Here is a 22,050-nt window from a genome sequence, read left to right as displayed (position 1 = left end):
ATTTATTGAAAACAAAATATATGTTAGTACCGATAAAAAAAATATTTTAAGATTACCTACGTTGTTAAATGATAATCTTTAAGAATAGGTTTATTCAAATTAAATATCACTGAGTTTGCGTGGATCGTATCTAAATTTGTTGACTCTATAAACATCAATACCGTAAAAATAGAATGTGATATCCTATTTGTAATAAGAATTCTACAGGTACATTCAAACTTCCAAACCTAATCTTCATATATATGAAAGAATCTAGTAAAAATCTTAAGTAATTTGTGATAACTAAATCCCTGACTTACTAATTTACGACAGTTATACATAGATTACGTTCATTGAATTCTAAAACGTCAATACAGGCTCGAACAAATGGACAATTATCAATAAACTTGTTTAAATATGCCTATTGAGAAGTAGATCACCATCAATGCAAAACGGTAAATTACTATGGTCAATATTTCACGCTCAGTCGTGGATTGTGATTAAGTTTACGTCCAAGTTCATATCTCAGTATTCTCCAATTGTCGTAACCATGCACAATGTCGTCCCCTTTTTCAAATGTGACCTACCGAATTAGAATTATAACCGGGTTTGTACTTACACTAGCAGCACGACGGGTGCCACATGTGGAGCAGGATCTATATACTTACCATCCCGGAGCACCTGAGATCACCCCGATTTTTTTTTGTGGGTTTCGTGTTACTCATTCTTTAGTTGTCTATGTTGTGTTTTGTAGACTGTTGTTTGCCTTTCAGTCGTTCCCCCCCCCCCCCCCCCCCCCCATTCTTTTGCCCTGACATTGTCAGTTCGTTTCAACTTATCAGTTTGACTATCCCTTTGGTATCTTCCTCCTCTCAGTAACTGTAAGAGGGACAGATCTATCTCAACTTGTTTAAGTATAAAGTTCAGGGAGAATCTCAGCATCAAAGACAGTTAAGGCAAAAGAATTTAACCATGACATAAATTCAATGCATCATTGACTTATCTAAGGGCATGCGATATACAGTTACATGGGAGATAATGACGTCGCTAACGTAAAATGATATTTTTCGCGACGTCAAACTGTGACATATTGGGGAAAATGCTTTTTTTTTTCTACCGATTTTATTCAGTAGCTTGAAAACGAGTAAATGGACCCCTCTTTTTGAAAATGACATTTGGCTTGATTATGTATGAAGATTTTTTTGCACACCTTTTTATAGAAAAATCAGTGAAGATTTTTTTTTTAATTAAATAAAAATACAGCAAAAAATGACATTTTTTTCTATAATCATAAAAATTTACTAAAAATCAATTATTTTCAAAGAATTGTAAGGAAGATATTTGAAATATTTTTACAAAAAATATATTTACTTGTATAGTTATACTTTGAAAGCAAACAAAAAAGTAAGATATGTCTGTCCAGCGGATAGAAATGTCCATGAAACCGAAATTTTAAGTATATGTCTAAAATTTCGACCCCATTTATCTCTAAGAATAACACATGAAGGTATATTTTTATTACATATTCGAATTGACGAGGTGAAAATTAGCTTGTATGCAAACTTTTGTAAAAAAAAATCACCGTGGGATCAAAACTGAGTTCAAATGTCGGTATTAAAAGATCATTAAAACTTCAGTTTATATGTATCTTCGCGGGAGCTGGTGAGCATTCATGCAGACAAAATTATGCCATTTTCACCTATATATTCCATGCTGTCTCATTTAAAAAGTATTACACACTATAGGTGTAGTAGACATTCTGCATTAATTTGTCCGAATTCTGGACACGTTGATAAAAAAACAATTTACGTGTCATGACTCTGAGTATTTTATCATATAATTGGAGGAAACACGCACTGTGGTTGTAGGCGCATGGCCCTGTGTGATTAGCGGGAAAGTTTGACTGCCACTGAAAAAGTAAGGGAAAATAAGGGTGTGTTGGAAAAAGCATTCTTAAAAATGAGAAACTGGGCCAATCTTCATACCCCGGGATACTATTTGGGGTAAAAAAATAGTCGACAAGACAGGTATGTCGTGACTGAGGTCGTGATGAGAGTTTGTAAATTCCAAACATTGTCTCATTAAGATTCCAATAGCGTATTTCAGCAAAAAATATCATTCGTGTGAATTCTTTGGTGAATAATTTCCTTTGGAATATACAGGCTAACCAGGGACATAACCGAATCAGTTCATTCCAAAATCTGCAAATTTTCACTTGGAGTAGGAAAAAGAAGCACAGATATGGCAGTGATAGGTGAGCTAGGGAGATATCCATTATTTATTGAAGTTATAGTTAATATTTTTCCATACAACCTGATGTTCAGTGGTTGTCGTTTGTTGATGTGGTTCATAAGTGTTTCTCTTTTTTCGTTTTTTTATATAGATTAGACTGTTGGTTTTCCTGTTTGAATGGTTTTACACTAGTCATTTTTGGGGCCCTTTATAGCTTGCTGTTCGGTATGAGCCAAGGCTCCGTGTTGAAGACCGTACTTTGACCTATAATGGTTTACTTTTACAAATTGTGACTTGGATGGAGAGTTGTCTCATTGGCACTCATACCACATCTTCTTATATCTATTTATCACGTTTAACAACTACAGTGGACAAATTATTGTCCGAAGCCCTCTTTGTATCCAAATCCGTATCGAACCATAGTAAGAAAAGTTGGTATAATTCTATGAGTTCATTAGCAAAATACTTAGACATAGATTTATCACAAGTTTAAAATATGAAATCCAGTTTAAAAAGATTTATTTTGAACAGACTTAAATTAAAGAATAATCAGTTGTGGTATTCATCTTTAAACGATGATAGAAATAATATGTAATTTGGAAATAAACTCAGAACATAATTATAGACTTTTTAAGAGAAATATAAGTTTTTAACCCTATCTGTCTACAGACAATAGGAATAAGAGAATTTAGATGACAAAATTCAGAATAAGTAACCATAATCTTGAAATAGAGAGAGGTAGATACAGGGTACTTCAGGCAATAGATAGATGATTTGTAATCTTTGTTAAAAAAGAAGAGGAAGACGAACTCCACGTTCTATTAAGAGAGTTTCCATCATTTCAAATATAGCTAAAAGTTACAAATTTATTTGGCTAATGTCCAATGAAGAAAGTCACATATCTTATCAAGTGTGTAATTGAATTAATAATTTAAGTATTGTTCGAAAACAACTATTAGAAACTTAGTAAAATTTATAAATTTTACTGGTAAGAAGCTGACACATTTTTCTTGTATGAATATAGGTATGCAAATTTAGCTATTTATAGTTGTGCTAGTTATTAGTGTGCTTATGACAGTACCAGAAAAAAAAACAGAATATTTTAATCCAGTTTTCTATATTTGTCACTGAAGATCACTGTATTTGCCAATGTGAAAACATATAATATTTATATAAATATACATTATTGTGTCTTTTTCTTGTCTTTTCATTCTATTCATAGATTTAATTGTAATCAAATCATTGTAATCGTTGTAATCATTTGTACCAAATTTAACTTGATTATCCTGCCTGTAATGGGCGTCTTTATAAATTGAAAATAAAAACATATACGTAACAGTAAAAACAATCATGTAAAGTTAATAATTTAGGGAGCTTGTTCTTGTATGTTAAAACCAAGCGTGAGACACTGATTCTTATTTACCATTTGGTTTTGAAGATATGCTACTATCGAGCAATGAGCTACGATACTCTGATTACTTCCCTTGTACTATCGACTCGCATGTAGCAGAGAGTTATTTTTAGCTCATTTTAAATCACGTGGTAAAGGTGTACTCTTTGAAATAGACTATAACTTACAGCATTCCGGAAGCGCATTTAGATCATATGGAGTCGATCAACGAATCAAATTGCTGCTTACAAAACATTTTGAGCAGCAGTTGACCTGAGAATATTGAGGCAAATACGACTCCAAATTTGACGATATTTGCATTGATTAGAATTGTATTGAAAACGTGTTCATATTGAACACTTTTGAAAACTGGAATAGCTTTTCTTTTAGTGTGTTAGATTCGAAATTTGTGATAATAAACCACAGGTATAGACATAGGTAGGAATTTTATGTGAGATTTCTTTCAGCTTTTACAGAATAACATAAATTATCTGATTTATACATGATTTTTTCTGACATATTCAATGTTTATGCGGTGTATTACAAAATGATTTCAATGATTACGGCAAATGCAATGTAGTTTATGGCTTTTGGTGAGAACGTTGTTGTGGTCGGTACATAAAATGGGGGACAATCTCAAAATGCAGAATGTTGGATCTGTGTAAATTGAAAACATGGGCTTTCATTGGATGTCAATGCAACAGACTTTAGTTTAAAAAAATAAATGTGACAGAAATTGACTGTTAATGTATATGCCATTTTAATTGACAGGTTAAATTCGATAATAGAAACTTGACAATTCAGTACTGCCTACTGGAACAGTACACATATATGCCTGTCAGTGCTGGTGACATACTACAGAAAGTTGCACTATCAAAATTGTGTATGGTGCATGGGTTAGTTTTACAAATATCAGTGTCCAAATGGATCTAAGCAAACGATGAAAAAGCTATTTGTTCAGATTAAAAACAAGAAGGTCTTTACCATGTGGAGATTAATAAGATAGCCTTTTGAAAAAAAAAGACCCTTTGTCAAATTGTGATCTGAAAAATATTTGGTTTCTTAGGTATTTTTTTGTAAAAAAGAAATTTAGAAGTGCACAGTTTGGTTGAAATTTGTTCAATGTGATGTCTCCACCTCTACTGAGGCAAAAATTTCAGTCTTCACGATAAACTCTTGAATGCACAAGCCTGGAGCTCAATTTTACGAAAATTTTAGTTACTGTTGGCTTGTAGAGAAAAATTTTACAAGCCTGGGCTGGTGGTCTTGTAGTTAAGTGTGAAGACTGCAAAATATATATGGTTCCTAGGTACATTATAAACTGACAGGGAATCTTATAGTGGAAAGTTCTCCAGCCACTACTATCATAGCTCCTCCTGAGTATCATAGTATATGGTTACCATGTACTTTTCTGTAGAAAAGATGTACTTTTGTTTGACCGGTGTGAACTTGGACTTTTATTTTTTATAAACACATGTATATTCAGCCCTTAATTTAGACAGGCAACATAAAATTCACTGTTGGGGGCCATTTGGGGAACATAACTTTTTAAACCTGGAGATGGAAAAAAAAATTCTTAAAAAATTCTTCTGGATTTTTTTCCGGCCCAATCCCATTAGCTGATTTCAAAATACCTTTCTACTGCCAGCTATGCACTTGTAAGTGGGTGATTTTTATAAATGGAGAGCATTTCATCCACCATGAGTAACAGCATCCATTGATACAACAACAAAATCTGCTAAACTAAATAAATGTTAAAATGTGAAGACACTTGAAATGATATAGTCACAAATTTTGCGTCCGAACAGAGACAAATAAAAAAAATGTATGTTGGCTATTGATGTCTTGACTCCTGTATATGAGACAAAAAGGATTAATTACGAAAAACACCTCAAACATGAAAAGTGTCAAAATAAAGTTTTCATAAATGGCATTCTGTGGTGTTGATAAGAGATGCTGGTGCACAAAAAAACAAAATACAAGGTGAGATTGATTTTGGGGTAATTGTCTTACTGTTTAGGAATAACATGAATAAGGGGCCAAAAACAAGCATTTTTCTTGTTTCAGGACAATAACTTGTACATGTATACAAGTGTATGGATCTCCATGAAATTGTTCCACAAGGTTCCATACCTCAAAAGGAAGGTTGGGATTGATTTTGGGGGTTATGGCCCAATCTGCTTAGGAATTAAGGGCCAAAAAACAAGGATTTTCTGGTTTCCAGACAATAACTTGAGTATAAGTCTAGGGATCTCTATGAAATTGTACCACAAGGTTCTGTACCAAAAAGAAAGGTTAGGATTGATTTTGGGGTTTATGGCCCTAACCTTTTAGGAATTAGGGGCCATAAACAATACTTTTTTAATAATTTGTATAAATTGCTTATTTCTTGACCAATTTCAATGAGGTTTAAAGTCTTGAATTCTTTGGGTTCCTTAATATGCTGAATCTAACTGTGAATTTGGATTTTGGGCCTTGTTTTTGAATTGGTGCACATTGAGGTCCATAGGGTCCAGAATTAAACTTTGTTTGATTTCATCGTAGAATTGAAGTATTGTTTTTTCATATGCCAATTTTAACCGTGTATTTATATTCAAAAAATTTGGCCCCGTTTTCAAATTAGTCCACATTAAGGTCTATTGGGTCCAAAATTAAACTTTGTTTGATTTCAACAAAAATTAAATTCTTGGGGTTCTTTGATATGCTGAATCTAACAGTGTATTTACTTTTTTGATTTTGTCCCTGTTTTCAAATAGGTCCACATTAAGGTCCAATGTGTCCAAAATTAAACTTAGTTTGATTTTAACAAAAAATGAATTCGTAGGGCTCTTTGACATGCCGAATCTACATATGTATTGAGATTTTTTATTTTGGGCCGTTTTCAAGTTGGTTCAGATCAGGGTCCAAAATTAAACTTTTTTGATTTTAACAAAAATTGAATATATGGGGTTCTTTGATATGCTGAATCTAACAGTGTATTTAGTTTTTGGATTTTTAGTCCCATTATCAAATTGGTCTACATTCTACATTAAGGTCCAAAGAGTCCAAAATTAAACTTTGTTTTATTTCATCAAAAATTGAATTATGGAGGCTCTTTGATATGCCGAAATAACCATGTATTTAGATTTTGGATATTGGACCATGAAAGGTAAATGTCCAATTCAAACCTTTGAGTTCTTTGGCCATATTTATTCTGTCAGAAACCTATGCCGTGTCAAATATTTAATCACAATCCAAATCAGAGCTGTATCAAGCTTGACGTTGTGTCCGTACTTGCCCCCAACTGTTCAGTGTTCGACCTCTGCGGTCTTATCAAGCTGCGCTCTGCAGAGCATTTTATTAGTCCCCTAACGACGAAGTCGTAGGGGACTTTAGGTTTGCACTCCGTCCATTTGTCTGTCTGTCAATCCGTCAGTCCGGCAAATCAGTTTTCCACACTTTTTATGCCCTCGCTGTAGCGTAGGGGGCATAAAGTTTTACCCTTGTCTGCAGTACGTCCCAAAATTGGTTTCTGTTTTCTAACTCAACCTTAACATGCCTCAACCAAATTTTATGAAACTTATACACAATGCTTATTACCCAAAATAAGTTTGAATTTTGTTGGCGTCACTTTTACCGTTCTAGAGTTATGCCCCTTTACAAATGGAAAAATTGCTGAATTTTTCATTTCCGTTCTATTCAAGTACAAATTTGGGTAGCGTCACTTCTACATTTCTTGAGTTGTGTCCCATTATAATGTTATATATGCAAGTGGGGCATCATCTGTGTCCCATGGACACATTCCCCATTTATTTTCTTTGTCCTTGAAGATATTGATTTGATATTTGGTGTATTGTTTTATCATGACAAGTTACAGATCAAATTCAAATTTTGTTCTGGTCTGATGATTTTGTGCAGAGTTATGGTCCTTGGACTTGAAAATTCACTCAAATAATCAGTTTTCCTCACTTTTTTTCATCATGATTGAAAATATTGATTTGATAGTAATTGGTTTATAGTTTTATCATGACAAGTTACAGATCAAGTTCGAATTTTGTTCCAGTACAATGAATTTTTAACCGGTAGGGGACTAGGTATTGCAATACTCTCAAAATGCTTGTTTAACCTACTTTTGAGGCCACATTTTAAGGATACTAATGGTTAAGGCACAAACTCCAAGTTATGATCACTTGCAACATTTCTGGAACCTTTGGTGAGGTTTGTTTCAGATTGAACTTTTCCATCATTCATAATGAAGTTGTGACTTTAACCCTGTAACATTTTTACTATTTACTTTGTCTGTATCTCTTACGGTTTCAGACAGAATTACATGGTCTGTTGTCAAGAAGACCAATGGTAAGGACCTTGGGTCTCTGTGACTTATTGTTTTCAAGTTCTGAAGTGTTTCACCGATTTCATTGAGATTTCATGCAGAGACATGTCTTAAAATGATTTGTACATTGTATGGATACTTTTGGTTAATCACTGTTAAAGTTCATAAAATTTCCCTATATACATGTAGTCTATGTAAAATATTTTTCAAAAGTAAAATTATTTTACCTACATGTACCTACCTACCTACCCTATTTTACCTTCGAGAGGTTTTGAACATGCAAGAAAGTAAAAATAATAACGGATTACAGGAAGCACCCAATTAATAAACAGAAAATGAGAGCATTAATACTAAAAACATAAACCAAAACAAATCATTACCTTAAAACTATTGTCTCCCCTGTAAAACTATTGTTTTTGTCTCCCCTGTAACACTAGTAAAACTATTGTTTTTGTCTCCCCTGTAACACTAGTAAAACTATTGTTTTTGTCTCACCTGTAAAACTATTGGTTTTTGGTCTCCCCTGTAACACTAGTAAAACTATTGTTTTTGTCTCCCCTGTAACACTAGTAAAACTTTTTTTTTGTCTCCCCTGTAACACTAGTAAAACTATTGTTTTTGTCTCCCCTGTAACACTAGTAAAACTATTGTTTTTGTCTCCCCTGTAACACTAGTTGCGGTAGACCAAATTTAAGTATTACTATTCTGACAAATATCAACAATTATAAAATGCTTCAAGGTATTTGTATAGATATATATAATGAAGAGCTTATTGGGTTATGACCTTGGTGGCTTGGTCTCATTTTTATGCTTCAGCTTTAAGGATGACATTTGTTATCATCACCCAAACATGATAGATCTCAGATAACATTTGATTTATAAAAAAACATCTCTTTCAAATTTGCTGAAAAAAACCCATATTCCTTTGTAAGAAAAATGTCTGTGTTAATGAATTGATTCATAATCCATAGCTTCATCAAAGACCTTGTTTGTGTAAAAATCCTCAAAGTACATGTGCTATATTAATAATAAAAAACAACATTTAAATATACATGTAAGATATCTGTGCATGATGATTTCACAACTTACACCAAAGTTTTTTGTGTTGTATACATATATATAAAAAAAGGGGAAGTGGTATGATTGCCAATTGGACAACTTAGTATCCACCAAAGTTCACTATTAGTAGATATCTCTCTCACAAGCACATGTTTATTTGCAGTATAAATTATATACTTACTCCACACACAATTTAATGATCCCTATAGATTTTACTTCAATGTATATCAATTAAAAGCAAATTTTAATGCCATTTAAGTACATGTGCATGTAACATTTCAAATTTTTGAAGAAAATTCCAGGAAGTTGTTTCCAGAATGGTTAAAAATTTAAAGAGAAATTGTTTAACTTTTATTCAATTTTCCATGCACTCTATACATTTATACTTCTGTTTGCAAATATTTACCACAGTGGAAGTATGAACAAACTAATATCATAATTTGATATTCAGAAACAGCTCCTAATGCTCTTGTTGCATACAAGATATCATAAAAATCCATTGGTCCTCCATTTTCATACCATTCATATTGCTAGCACTGACATTCCCATGCTTTAAACACAAAGATATTGTCTGCACAATAAAATTTTTGTTTGATTTGCTTATCAAAAAGGAGAAGGATGTGAGTGTAATTAGCATTAATGTTATTGCTTTCAGCTTCATATTTCATATTGTTTCATAACTTTGGCTCTATACAAAATGTGAAATTAATCTTTTATTGATTTTTACAAACAAACAAAAAATGTATCTTCCTGCATATGTATTGTTATAACTTCCAGCATAAAATCTGATAACAAAAAGGTTATTTATTTTGCAGATAGGATGAGCAGTCAGAGTAGTGGTGAAAAACCTCCAGATGATTCAGGGAAGGTTGGTCAACCATTGAGAATTCCATCTAGTAAACCATCCCAAAGTAACGCACCATACCAGGTAACATCTTCTTTGTTTACTGACTCATTATCCACACCCAAAAGTAACTCACCATACCAGGTAACATCTTCTTTGTTGACTGACTCATTATCCACACCCAAAGCAACTCACCATACCAGGTAACATCTTCTTTGTTTATTGACTCATTATCCACACCCAAAGTAACTCACCATACCAGGTAAAATCATCTTTGTTTACTGACTCATTATCCACACTCAAAAGTAACTCACCATACCAGGTAACATCACCTTTGTTGACTGACTCATTATCCACACCCAAAAGTAACTCACCATACCAGGTAACATCATCTTTGTTGACTGACTCATTATCCACACCCAAAAGTAACTCACCATACCAGGTAACATCTTCTTTTAACTGACTCATTATCCACACCCAAAAGTAACTCACCATACCAGGTAACATTATCTATGTCTACTGACTCATTATCCACACCCAAAAGTAACTCACCATACCAGGTAACATCTTCTTTGTTGACTAACTCATTATCCACACCCAAAAGTAACGCACCATACCAGGTAACATCATCTTTGTTTACTGACTCATTATTAATACCTCAACATGCTAAAGTAATGCACCACACCAGGTAACATCTTCTTTGTTTACTGACTCATTATATATGCCCCAAAGTAACTCACCACACCAGGTAACATCTTCTTTGTTTACTGACTCATTATCCACACCCAAAAGTAACTCACAATACCAGGTAACATCTTCTTTTTTTACTGACTCATTATCCATACCCCAAAGTAATGCACCACACCAGGTAACATCTTCTTTGTTTACTGACTCATTATCCATGCCCCAAAGTAACTCACCACACCAGGTAACATCTTCTTTGTTTACTGACTCATTATCCATGCCCCAAAGTAACTCACCACACCAGGTAACATCTTCTTTGTTTACTGACTCATTATCCACACCAGGTAAAATCTTCTTTGTTTACTGACTCATTATTATCCATACCCAAAAGTAATGCACCATACCAGGTAAAATCTTCTTTGTTTACTGACTCATTATCCATACCCCAATGTAAAGCACCATTCCAGGTAAAATCAACTTATTACACCCTCTCATCTTGGTGAGCATAGAAAACATTTACATAGGAATCTGGAAATTCAGCTAATAAGAGTTTTACGTTACTATGAGCCAAATAGGAAACTGTGATAGAAACAGGAAATTAAAGTTGAAAGCATTACATTTCCTGAATTCTTATCTTGTAAATTTGATTATAATTTCAACAGCAGATGCACATTTGTACAAAAAATGTTGATGTACCAAAAGTAATTCAGTCATTTGTATATTATTTAATTCCATGGTAATTATGTGTATATATTTCCATTCCAGACATTATCTAAAACACTAAGCAGACCTGTTTTGCAGATGCAAAATGTAGGAGGAGTTATTCCCCCTGCCCATTCAGCCCAATCTCTCCAAGCTTTTTTACCAGCCGCAGCAGGACTTCCTCAGGGTAAACTTTGTTATTTTCTTTTATATATTAATATTTCATTTCTTTCGCATGTATAGCAGAGTCAGAAAGACATACCGTAATCGGGCTTGTATAGTTCGCACTGGTACATTGTCCGCACCCCCCTTCTCGCCACGAAATTTCAGGTAAAAAAACTTTTTTTAACTGTTAGAAAATGTCTAATGAAACCCCCGAAATTCAAATCATGTGTGGTCGTTTGCGGTATTTTCATTGAAAAACCTGTATTCCATCATCAAACAGAAGTTGAAACTTCTTGAAAATGATTCTAGAACACTTCACGATTGTTAAAATAAGTCAAAATCAAACAAATTAGAAACTTGTGTATGTTTAAACCGGAAGTTTGAATAGCACGTGTAAAAGAAAATAAATACAGTGAGAGTGTACGAAAAATCTGTACGTAATAGATATCACTAGAATACAACTTTGAAAGTAAAACAGTTCCATCCTTGTGTAAAACAATGTTTAATATATCTATCACATCAATGTTTGAAGGATCTTAATCTAATACAAAACACATGCGTCAGTATGAAACACCAAAACAGAACGAATAACTGATTATACGTTTTGTAGTTTATATATCGTAAGCTGGTTTACGGTTGACTTATTTACTTTTTTTGTTCCCTTACATTCAAGCAGATTCCAGATTATTTTAAGCAATGCAGTGAAAAGAAACAAGAAATTTGTAATGAAGCATTTGATTTTTAAATTTATCAGTACTAATTTGATATCAAATAAAAATAACGCATTAATATTGATTAGGTAAAATTATTAGTTTTGAAAATGATAAGAGTACCCTTTACAATATCAATAACAAACATGGCGGAATGTAAACAAACCACCTCGGGAAATCAAATTTTTTCTCTTATTTCTTGCCTATCGTACTCTATAGTCCGCACCCCGGTCTGGCAGGTTTAATTTTGGAGAATAAAACCGCAGACTATACAAGCCTTTATTCGGTAGTCCATTTTTTCAAGTACTGAATCGGTACCTAATAATTACTTGTTTATTTGCTTTGTAGGTTCTCATTTAGCCTAAATTAAGTATACAGAAATGTACATGTATGTACATGTAGCTAATCCAATACAAGTCAGTACAAAAAGGAACCAACATAATTTTTGACTTATTCAAATTTCATGTAGAAGTTGCATGTACATCATGTTTTATTTGTTTTAAAGCTTTATTACTAATATCATATGTTGAATATACATTTTGACATAGAGCCTTGTAATGGCAACAATAATAACCAGTGATTCTTTAATTTATGCTCATCGCTTAGGTCTTACATTTATTTCAGTTATTGTGCAGTGAAAAAATATGCAAGGATATGTTCAGTGTTCTCCCCAAGACCTCATGGAACCATGAATAGATATAATTATAGTTAATTTAGTGCTATAATTTAAGGGAACCGTGCTATTTCAAATCCCATGGTGCTAATACTTGGGAGAACTCTGTTATGTTCAACTTTGTTTATCATCAATGCTGTCAACAAATTGAACATTGTTTAATAATTTAATTTTGGATGTAACGCGTCTTCTGATTGGCTGACATTGTTTTGTTTATCAGCTCATAAACATAATATTGTCATGTGACCATGACGTCATCAACGTTTTTTCATGGTTTACTCAGGTTTAAAATGGAATTTAGAATTAAATTATAAGAAATGACTAATATTTTTTCTGTCTATTCGAAATAACATAAAAAATGTGGTGCACACTTTAAAATAACCCGCTACGCAGGTTATTCAGTGTGCACCACATTTTTGATGTTATTTCTTCATAGACAGAAAAAATATTACAGTCATTCCTTAAATATAAACAAGCATTTCAAACTGTATTACATAAAAAAAAAATGTACATATACAAATAACAGATGACAGCTTTAAATCTTTAACAAACTCCTATGCTATGGTGAACAATATTTAATCCTACAATATTCATGGAGATTTATTCATGTTTGATTTAGTTTGAAGTTAAATGACATGAAACAACTATATGGGTGTTATTTGTCTTGAAGTTATATTATTGAATGAAATACAATCGTCTCCTACACACGTATCTGGACAAGGTTTGCCCTGCCACTTAATTTCCAACGTAAGGTGTTGGTTCACCTTACCAAACTATAGCTGTTTCAAGTTTGACAATCACAGTTGATGTAATTTTTCTCTTGTGAATTAAAAATATACTGTATATTTTGAATTTAAACATGTTAAATGAGATTTCAGCTGAATCAAAACTTTCAAGAAAACAGAGTTTTTCAACACAACAGAGTTTGATTTCATAATGTTCAACCGTATAAGCAATATATTAATATAATTCCAAGTGTTGGATATGTGAAGAAATGTCTATCTACCAGTACGTATAAAGTTTTTATGAAAGATTGTTTCATAATAAATTATCATTTGTAACTGCAGGTCTTCTGGCTGGAAATATTGATGTGAACAAACCATCACTTACTGCAAACCCTATCAACTTTTCAACTTTGACCCCAGCATCAACATCCTCAACGTCTATGATGTCGTCAACTCAGATTGTAAGAGTGGCCACTCCGGGAACGTCACAGCCTAGTATTGTACAAATTAGTGCTCCAACATCAGTCACATCAACATCACAACATGGAACAGATGGGTCCATCTTAAAACCACATATCCAAACAGCGTATCCATCTCATCTTCCTAGAGGTATGTCATCATCTATAATTGTCAAAATTACATATTTTGTTTTATTAATTCCTAGTTACTTGTCTCATAAACATCCACCCATATTCTTTTTTCCTCACTTAAATGGCATTTTTATTTTGTTTTACCCATTTCTGTTTGCATTTAACATGTTTAAAGTACAAAGTTTGTACACCTTACTTCTACATTAAATTTGGGATGCAATTTGATAACACAATAAAACATTAGAAAAGACATCCACCAGTCAACAATAAAACATTAGAAAAGACATCCACCAGTCAACAATAAAACATTAGAAAAGACATCCACCAGTCAACAATAAAACATTAGAAAAGACATCCACCAGTCAACAATAAAACATTAGAAAAGACATCCACCAGTCAACAATAAAACATTAGAAAAGACATCCACCAGTCAACAATAAAACATTAGAAAAGACATCCACCAGTCAACAATAAAACATTAGAAAAGACATCCACCAGTCAACAATAAAACATTAGAAAAGACATCCACCAGTCAACAATAAAACATTAGAAAAGACATCCACCAGTCAACAATAAAACATTAGAAAAGACATCCACCAGTCAACAATAAAACATTAGAAAAGACATCCACCAGTCAACAATAAAACATTAGAAAAGACATCCACCAGTCAACAATAAAACATTAGAAAAGACATCCACCAGTCAACAATAAAACATTAGAAAAGACATCCACCAGTCAACAATAAAACATTAGAAAAGACATCCACCAGTCAACAATAAAACATTAGAAAAGACATCCACCAGTCAACAATAAAACATTAGAAAAGACATCCACCAGTCAACAATAAAACATTAGAAAAGACATCCACCAGTCAACAATAAAACATTAGAAAAGACATCCACCAGTCAACAATAAAACATTAGAAAAGACATCCACCAGTCAACATACACTCTTCATTAATAATAGTAATATACAATGTACAGATATTTAGCTGAATAGCTATTTGATTGAAGAAAATGTATGTCCATTATCATGTTGTCAAATGTGGCAAGCAGCCATAGTCATTATTTGCATAACAAATCACTGTTTGCTCTTTAGGAGTCATACCACCATAGTTTTTCCCCTATGCGTCTTTGTTGAATTGGCATTTTTCAAAAAATTGTGCAGAATTTGTCTTTTGTTTCAAATAACAAAAATACTTGACCTGAGTAAAGTTTTATCCTGTCCAGTACTACAGTAGAAATTTCACTTAACATTTCATTGCATATAAGATAAAAACCATCACCAGAAGTTAACCAATCAAATTTTCACTCCTTTTTGCCTGTTGACAAGCTTTAGTAACCATGTCACCTCAAGTTTCCAAAATGTTTTATAGAAATATCAATGAAAAAAAGAATGGTGCTTTGAAACACCCAAGATAGATGTTTATGACTCCAAAAAAAATGTTCTGCAATGAAATGCAAGGTTAATTTCCTACAACTGTCAAATTCAAGGGAATATTTTTTTCTACCCTTTTTCGTTCGGATGTGACGTACCATGTTTTGGTGGTATTACACCTCTGTAATCTCTATTGATCAATTGCTATGTGAAGAACATGAAAGAAAAAAGATTAGATATTGTTTTGTACTGATAATGTTATGTTTTCAAAAATCTAGAACTTCATAAAGCATGAAGGCCAAATGCATTTTCAAACCATTGGTTTAATGTAATACAATAATGTGTGTAAGTAGATTACAGACTTTGGTGTACTTCTGAATGTCTTTAACAGTTAATATATAGTACATGTTATGGCATGCCTAGTAAACTTATATATTGTTTTTGTTATTGCACTAGGTGCGGCAGCAGCAGCCTCTGTTTTAGCAGCACCAAAGTCTAACACAGCTGTTCCAATGTTACGACCCAGTCAACATGCTGTGCCAACATCGAGTTCTGCCACAGGAATCCATGGCTCCAGAGGTTCATTGATTACTACAACTCCAATTAGGACAACTACCCCACCATTAAATAGACCAATTTCTCCTGCTGTTTCAGTAGCAACCACACTTTCTGATCCCCACAGGTAAACTAATTATTGGAAAGTAAACATTTCACTGTGACTACGCACTTGATAAAACATTATTTCTTTTACATATTGACAATTTGGTTACCAGTGCATTATATTTAATAATTAATTGCTATGCCTTTTTATTAAAAATGTTTTATTTTTAATTCTAAAAAATGATGCACCTTCAGATGCATTGTGGATTCATTTATTTTTCGTGGGTACCAATTTTCTGTGATGAGGTAACTTTGCATTTTCATGGACATTTGATTTTGTGGTTTTGCCGAAGTCTGCATATAACCTAATAGAAAATATGTAATCCGTTGCACATTTAAATTCATGGTCTACTTGTATCCATGAAATCTTTGAAAAATTGGTATCCAACAAATAATAATGAATCCTCAGTATGCAGATAAAGAATATATCAAGTGAATTATGGAAATAGTTGAATATCTGATAAACAATTTTCCAATATGTTTGATTTCTTTTCTAGACAAATGAAACCATTGCCAAGTACTACAGCTATGAATACTGCTCCCAGTATACAGATAACGCTACAGACAGCAAACAGAGCTAATACTGACCTAACCCAGAAACAAATCATCACTCATCAGCAACCAGTTCAGAAACCAGTTCACCTGTCACATGGCATGGCTTTATCATCCTCTAAAATGTTGATGTCACAAACCTCTGTAACCCAGCATTCTGTATTGTCTAACATATCCAAAACTAACAAATGTGAGTTACATTGTGATACACATTTCAAACATATGCCAATGTTCAGGTTTTAGATATGAAAAATGACAATTTATGTATTGTAGATGTTCAAACTAACCCAAAACTAATTGATTGATTGATAGATACCCCCCGTAGATGTTTGTTTTAATACCCCCTGGGGATATCAAGCTAATCACTTATACCTGGCAGGATAAGAACATTTCGATCAGGTTCAAACAATTTACTTCATTATAAAAAAAAATCATCTATGATAATCTACATCTAAATTATTCAGTTTTATAGATTTTTTTTCACCAGTCCAACATGTTAGTGTATACTCATTTGTTCCAGTATTTAAACACTTTTACAAATATGGATTTAAAAATACATAGATTTTCCTGCCATTTCATAGTCAGAAGAAACCTGTATTATAAATATAAAAAGAAGATGTGGAATGATTGCCAATGAGACAACTCTCCACAAGAGACCAAGTGACACAGAAATTAACAACTATAGGTCACAGTACGGCCTTCAACAAAGAGCAAAGCCCATACTGCATAGTCAGCTATAAAAGGCCCCAAAATGACAAATGTAAAACAATTCAAACTAGAAAACTAACAGCCTGATTTATGTACAAAATAATGAACACATTCTTTTGTAATTTGTGATAAACTGGAAACTTCCTGTTTCTATTTGTTTTCTCAAAGACAAAAGTATCATGATCAGTTTGTGAGGAATTAGCAATTTTAAGTCATTAAAATCGTATCATTTTTACACTGTATTTAGCTGCTGAAACAGGTTATATTATGTGATATTTGTGGTATGAATTTTAGAGTATTTAACAGTTTGAACAAATGACCCAGACTTTCTAGTCCTCAAAAATTGACTGAAATCAAGTGAAAACATTTACTGATCCTTGCATGAGACCACAAATTTTGTAATTACAAAAGAATCGTTTGAAAATGTTCAATAGAAGTCAAAGAATGCGTCTCGCCATAACTAAATTTTGGACCATATGAAAATGTAAAACCATCTTGAATTATATGTCATGCATGTTTACTGTATTTTAACCTCTTTATCACATTAATAATTTCAGCAACAGTCCCAGTGTCATCTATTGCCTCATTTCCAGCAGCAGCAGCAGTTACTCATAGTAATCTGACTATGACTTCTGTTCCAATTTCTTCAATAAATTCTTTAAGTGCAGCATCATCAATCATTCCAGTTGGTTAGTATAATAGAAACATGATAATAGAGCTCAACTCTTTTTTGGTACTCCTCTGAGGACAATTGTAAACTAATCCACAGAATTCACTGTCCTTTCAGTAAAAAAAAAATTCCCAATTTCAATTAATTTTAGATAGAAAACTTAAAACCAGATGATGCAGTTCTATTCCTCTTTCTTTTAAACACTTTGTCTTCTCATAAGACCATTATGATTAGATTTAATTTGCATTAAGTCATAATATATCTTTTCTATTAATGAAACAGAAATCATTTTTTGTTAAAAAAAAAAAAGAATTAATTGAATGAGACAGAATCTCAAAAATATATTATTGTACTGCATCACGATTGCTCATAATATGCTTGGCATGAAAATAGAGATGGTTTCCAATTTTATACGACTGCAAAAATTTTTGCGGTTGTATATTGGTATGAAGTTGGCGTCGGTGTCGTCGTCACACAGGGAATGCTGGGATTGATTTTGGGGGTAATTGCCTCAAAATATTAGGAATTAGGGGCAAAAAAACAAGCATTTTTCTAGTTTCAGGACAATAACTTGTGTGTAAGTGTACGGATCATTATGAAATTGTACTACAAGGTACCATATCACAAAGGGAAAGCTGGGTTTGAGTTTGGGGGTAATTGCCCTAAACGTTTAGGAATTTGGGGCCAAAAAGGGGCCAAAAAACAAGCATTTTTCTAGTTTTCAGACAATAACTTGTGTTCAAGTGTATGGATCTCTCTGAAATTGTACTGCAATGTACCATACCACAAAGGGAAAGCAGGGATTGAGTTTGGGGGTGATGAATCATAAAGGGGTTCAAAAAATTTGGGGGAGGGATTTTTTTTTCTTTAAAATTTTCCATTTTACATTGGTTATTTCTGATTTATATATAAAAGCAAATAATGATATGGTTTGAATAGGTAAATTAAAATTTTTTAAGTTCTTAGACCACATTCATTCTGTGTCAGAAACCTGTGCTGTGTCAAATATTTAATCACAATCCAAATTCAGTACTGTTTCAAGCTTGAATGTTGTGTCCATACTTGCCCCAACTGTTCAGGGTTCGACCTCTGCGGTCGTATCAAGCTGCACCCAGCAGAGCATTTTATTTACATTTATAAGAGTAATTATTGCCATATTAAGGTTTGTCTACCTTTAATTTCTAGTATTTTAAAATTTTGAGTATTTATTTTTAGCCAAAGTGAATCCTGTTAGGCAACAACAACCATCTTCTATATCATCACATTTACCTTCACGTCCAGTGACAACAACACACGACAGAACAGAGCCTTTAACACAGGCGCAATCTACTGCAATGTTCCTGCCACAAGCTCATCGACCTATTACTTCAACAATGACATTGCCTGGGTCTGTCACTGGAGTTGATACAAGGTGAGACAGGTTATAAAAAAGAACAGAGTATGATATTATACTGTAGACCAACTTATTTTCACAGATACTTTTGTATGCATTTAGCCCTTTCTAGCTGATTTTGTGGTGATTAATTTCATGATTTTTCTAAATTTGTTGGTGTTTTCTTATAAGAAAAGATCCAAGTTTGACATATTTTCGGCTTTTTATATCTGCATTTTTTTCTCCTCACCAAAGTCACTTTTTAATTGACTCCTCCTTAAGTTCATCAATTATAGATTTACAGATTGATTATCACCCCTTAAATTTCATCAACTATAAAGTTACTGATTGATTATCTCCCCCTAGAGTTAATAGTATTTTTAGGTTTATTCCCTGTCAAAATTACGGGTTTTACCTCTGTATGTCCACCTGTTCCATGAAATTCCGCTGATTTTTCTCAGGAATTATAAATCAGAGGTCCCTGAAAAAGTCATGATCACAATTTTAGTTTAAAACAATGAACCCTACATTAAATTCAAATTCTTCATGATTTTCCTGCTTAAGTTTATGAACCACTAACAATTGTTTCGTGTTTTATCTTGAGGGTTAAGGGTACAAATGTTCAACCCTTCAGATCCAATTCTTTTAAATAGGAATAGTTACCAGTAATGATGTATAATTTTATACAGACAGGGAACAGCAATGAACTTGTCACAGTTACAGCTGCAGTATATGATCTCCCCTGAATATCATCAGTTAATGTACCAACAGATGGCAGCAGCTGCTGCGGCCCAAGCAACAGGATTACCCATATCATCAGCATCATCAGTTAGACCTGGTCTCAGTAAGTTTAGCTTCCCTTGATAAATATGTAGATATATGTTTAGATATACAAACTATTTCCCCTCATAAAATAACATACCAACTGTTGATAACTCTTGTAAACACATTAGCTGTATGGAATACTTCCAGTGTAAATTTTCTAGTCTCACCCCCAATAAATCCATCTTAACAAATAAAAAATACTGATTTTGATTTTGTTTATTGACTTTGAGAATTTATGTTTCAGTTGAGTTAGAATATTTTTTTTTTGGCGACTGTACTATTACTTTGATTACAGTTTTCTATATAAGCATCATTGTATAGACCTTGATAAGTATCTACTATACAAAATCAAAAACAGTTATGATTAGGAAAATAATTTTTCAATCCGAAATTGATGCTTTTCAAATAATGCGAACTGGAGAAATAAAGACAGTGGGTGTAGTTCATTGAAAGATGATTAATGTGAGGGGTCAAAACCCTGAAAGTCCTAAAAGTACAACATTTATTTTTAGCATGGTAAAGGTCAGATTTGTCTCGCTGAATTACACATGTGATGTCATAAGAAAAAGTTGAGCTATCTTATCAGTACCAGTGTGTAGAGTTCTGATATCACTCATTGTTGACAATGTTATGTTTATTTATCTACAGTTAATCAAACACCAAATTTATCTGCAACATTACAAGCAGCAGTCCATGGTTTAGTATCAACAACCCAACCACTAGTGGACCACAATACTATGTTAATGAGACAGGGACCTCTTTCCCTGTTTACTCCACATTCTGCTGGTACTTCTTTTACTACATCTTCTGATGGTAAGTCCAATTTTAGTCTTTAGATTTGTTAATTTTTATACGACCGCAAAAAAATTTTTGTGGTCGTATATTGGTATGACGTTGGCGTCATCGTCGTCGTCGTCATCGTCATCTGGCGTCATCCGAAGACACATTGGTTTTCGCACTCTAACTTTAGTTTAAGTGAATGGATCTCTATGAAATTTTACCACAAGGTTCAATACCACAAAAGAAAGGTTGGGATTGATTTTGGGGGTTATGGTACCAACAGTAAAGGAATTAGGGGCCAAAAAGGGGCCAAAAATATGCATTTTTGTAACTTCCAGACATAACTTGTGTGGTAGTGTATGGATCTCTCTGACATTGTACCACAAGGTTCCATATCACAAAAGGAATGCTGGGATTGATTTTGGGGTAATTGCCTCAAAATTTTAGGAATTAGGGGCCAAAAAAGGGGCAAAAAACAAGCATTTTTCTAGTTTCATGACAATAACTTGTGTGTAAGTGTATTGGTCTTTATGAAATTGTACTACATGGTTCCATATCACAAAGGGAAAGCTGGAATTGAGTTTGGGGGTAATTGCCGAAACGTTTAGGAATTGGGGGCCAAAAAGGGGCCAAAAAAAGCATTTTTCTAGTTTCCAGACAATAACTTGTGTTCAAGTGTATGGATCTCTGAAATTGTACTGCAAGGTACCATACCACAAAGGGAAGGTTGGGATTGATGATGGGGATAATTGCCTGAATATTTTAGGAATTAGGGGCCAAAAAGGGGCAAAAAACAAGCATTTTTCTAGTTTCAGGACAATAACTTGTGTGTAAGTGTATGGATCTTTCTGAAATTGTACTACAAGGTTCCATATCACAAAGGGAATGCTTGGTTTGAGTTTGGGGGTAATTGCCCTAAATGTTTAGGAATTTGGGGCCAAAAAGGGGCCAAAAAGACACATTTTTCTAGTTTCCAGACAATAACTTGTGTTCAAGTGTATGGATCTCTCTGAAATTGTACTGCAAGGTACCATACCACA

General features: G+C 33.2%; 1 protein-coding gene across 2 annotated transcripts in view; it reads left to right on the top strand.

Moving 5' to 3' along the window:
* The first annotated feature begins 3,856 nt into the window (after positions 1-3,856).
* LOC127739385 (histone deacetylase complex subunit SAP130-like) overlaps positions 3,857-22,050 on the top strand; it is a 32,598-nt gene continuing 14,404 nt past the window's right edge. The window contains exons 1-10 of one of the 2 annotated variants that reach the window (XM_052251105.1): positions 3,857-4,027; positions 9,788-9,900; positions 11,266-11,389; positions 13,818-14,084; positions 15,900-16,125; positions 16,601-16,845; positions 17,921-18,052; positions 19,249-19,444; positions 20,095-20,249; positions 20,879-21,043. In XM_052251105.1, coding sequence (XP_052107065.1) covers positions 9,793-9,900; positions 11,266-11,389; positions 13,818-14,084; positions 15,900-16,125; positions 16,601-16,845; positions 17,921-18,052; positions 19,249-19,444; positions 20,095-20,249; positions 20,879-21,043 — 1,618 coding nt within the window. In that variant the 5' untranslated portion in view covers positions 3,857-4,027; positions 9,788-9,792. Of the gene's footprint in view, positions 4,040-9,787; positions 9,901-11,265; positions 11,390-13,817; positions 14,085-15,899; positions 16,126-16,600; positions 16,846-17,920; positions 18,053-19,248; positions 19,445-20,094; positions 20,250-20,878; positions 21,044-22,050 lie in introns of both variants that reach the window. The other variant, XM_052251104.1, reaches the window with a different exon arrangement.

The sequence above is a fragment of the Mytilus californianus genome, unplaced genomic scaffold (assembly GCF_021869535.1).
Source record: "Mytilus californianus isolate M0D057914Y unplaced genomic scaffold, xbMytCali1.0.p SCAF_4, whole genome shotgun sequence".
Classification (NCBI taxonomy): domain Eukaryota; kingdom Metazoa; phylum Mollusca; class Bivalvia; order Mytilida; family Mytilidae; genus Mytilus; species Mytilus californianus.
The sequence above is the reverse complement of the archived record's forward strand: the minus strand, read 5'-3'. Positions and strand labels throughout refer to the sequence as shown.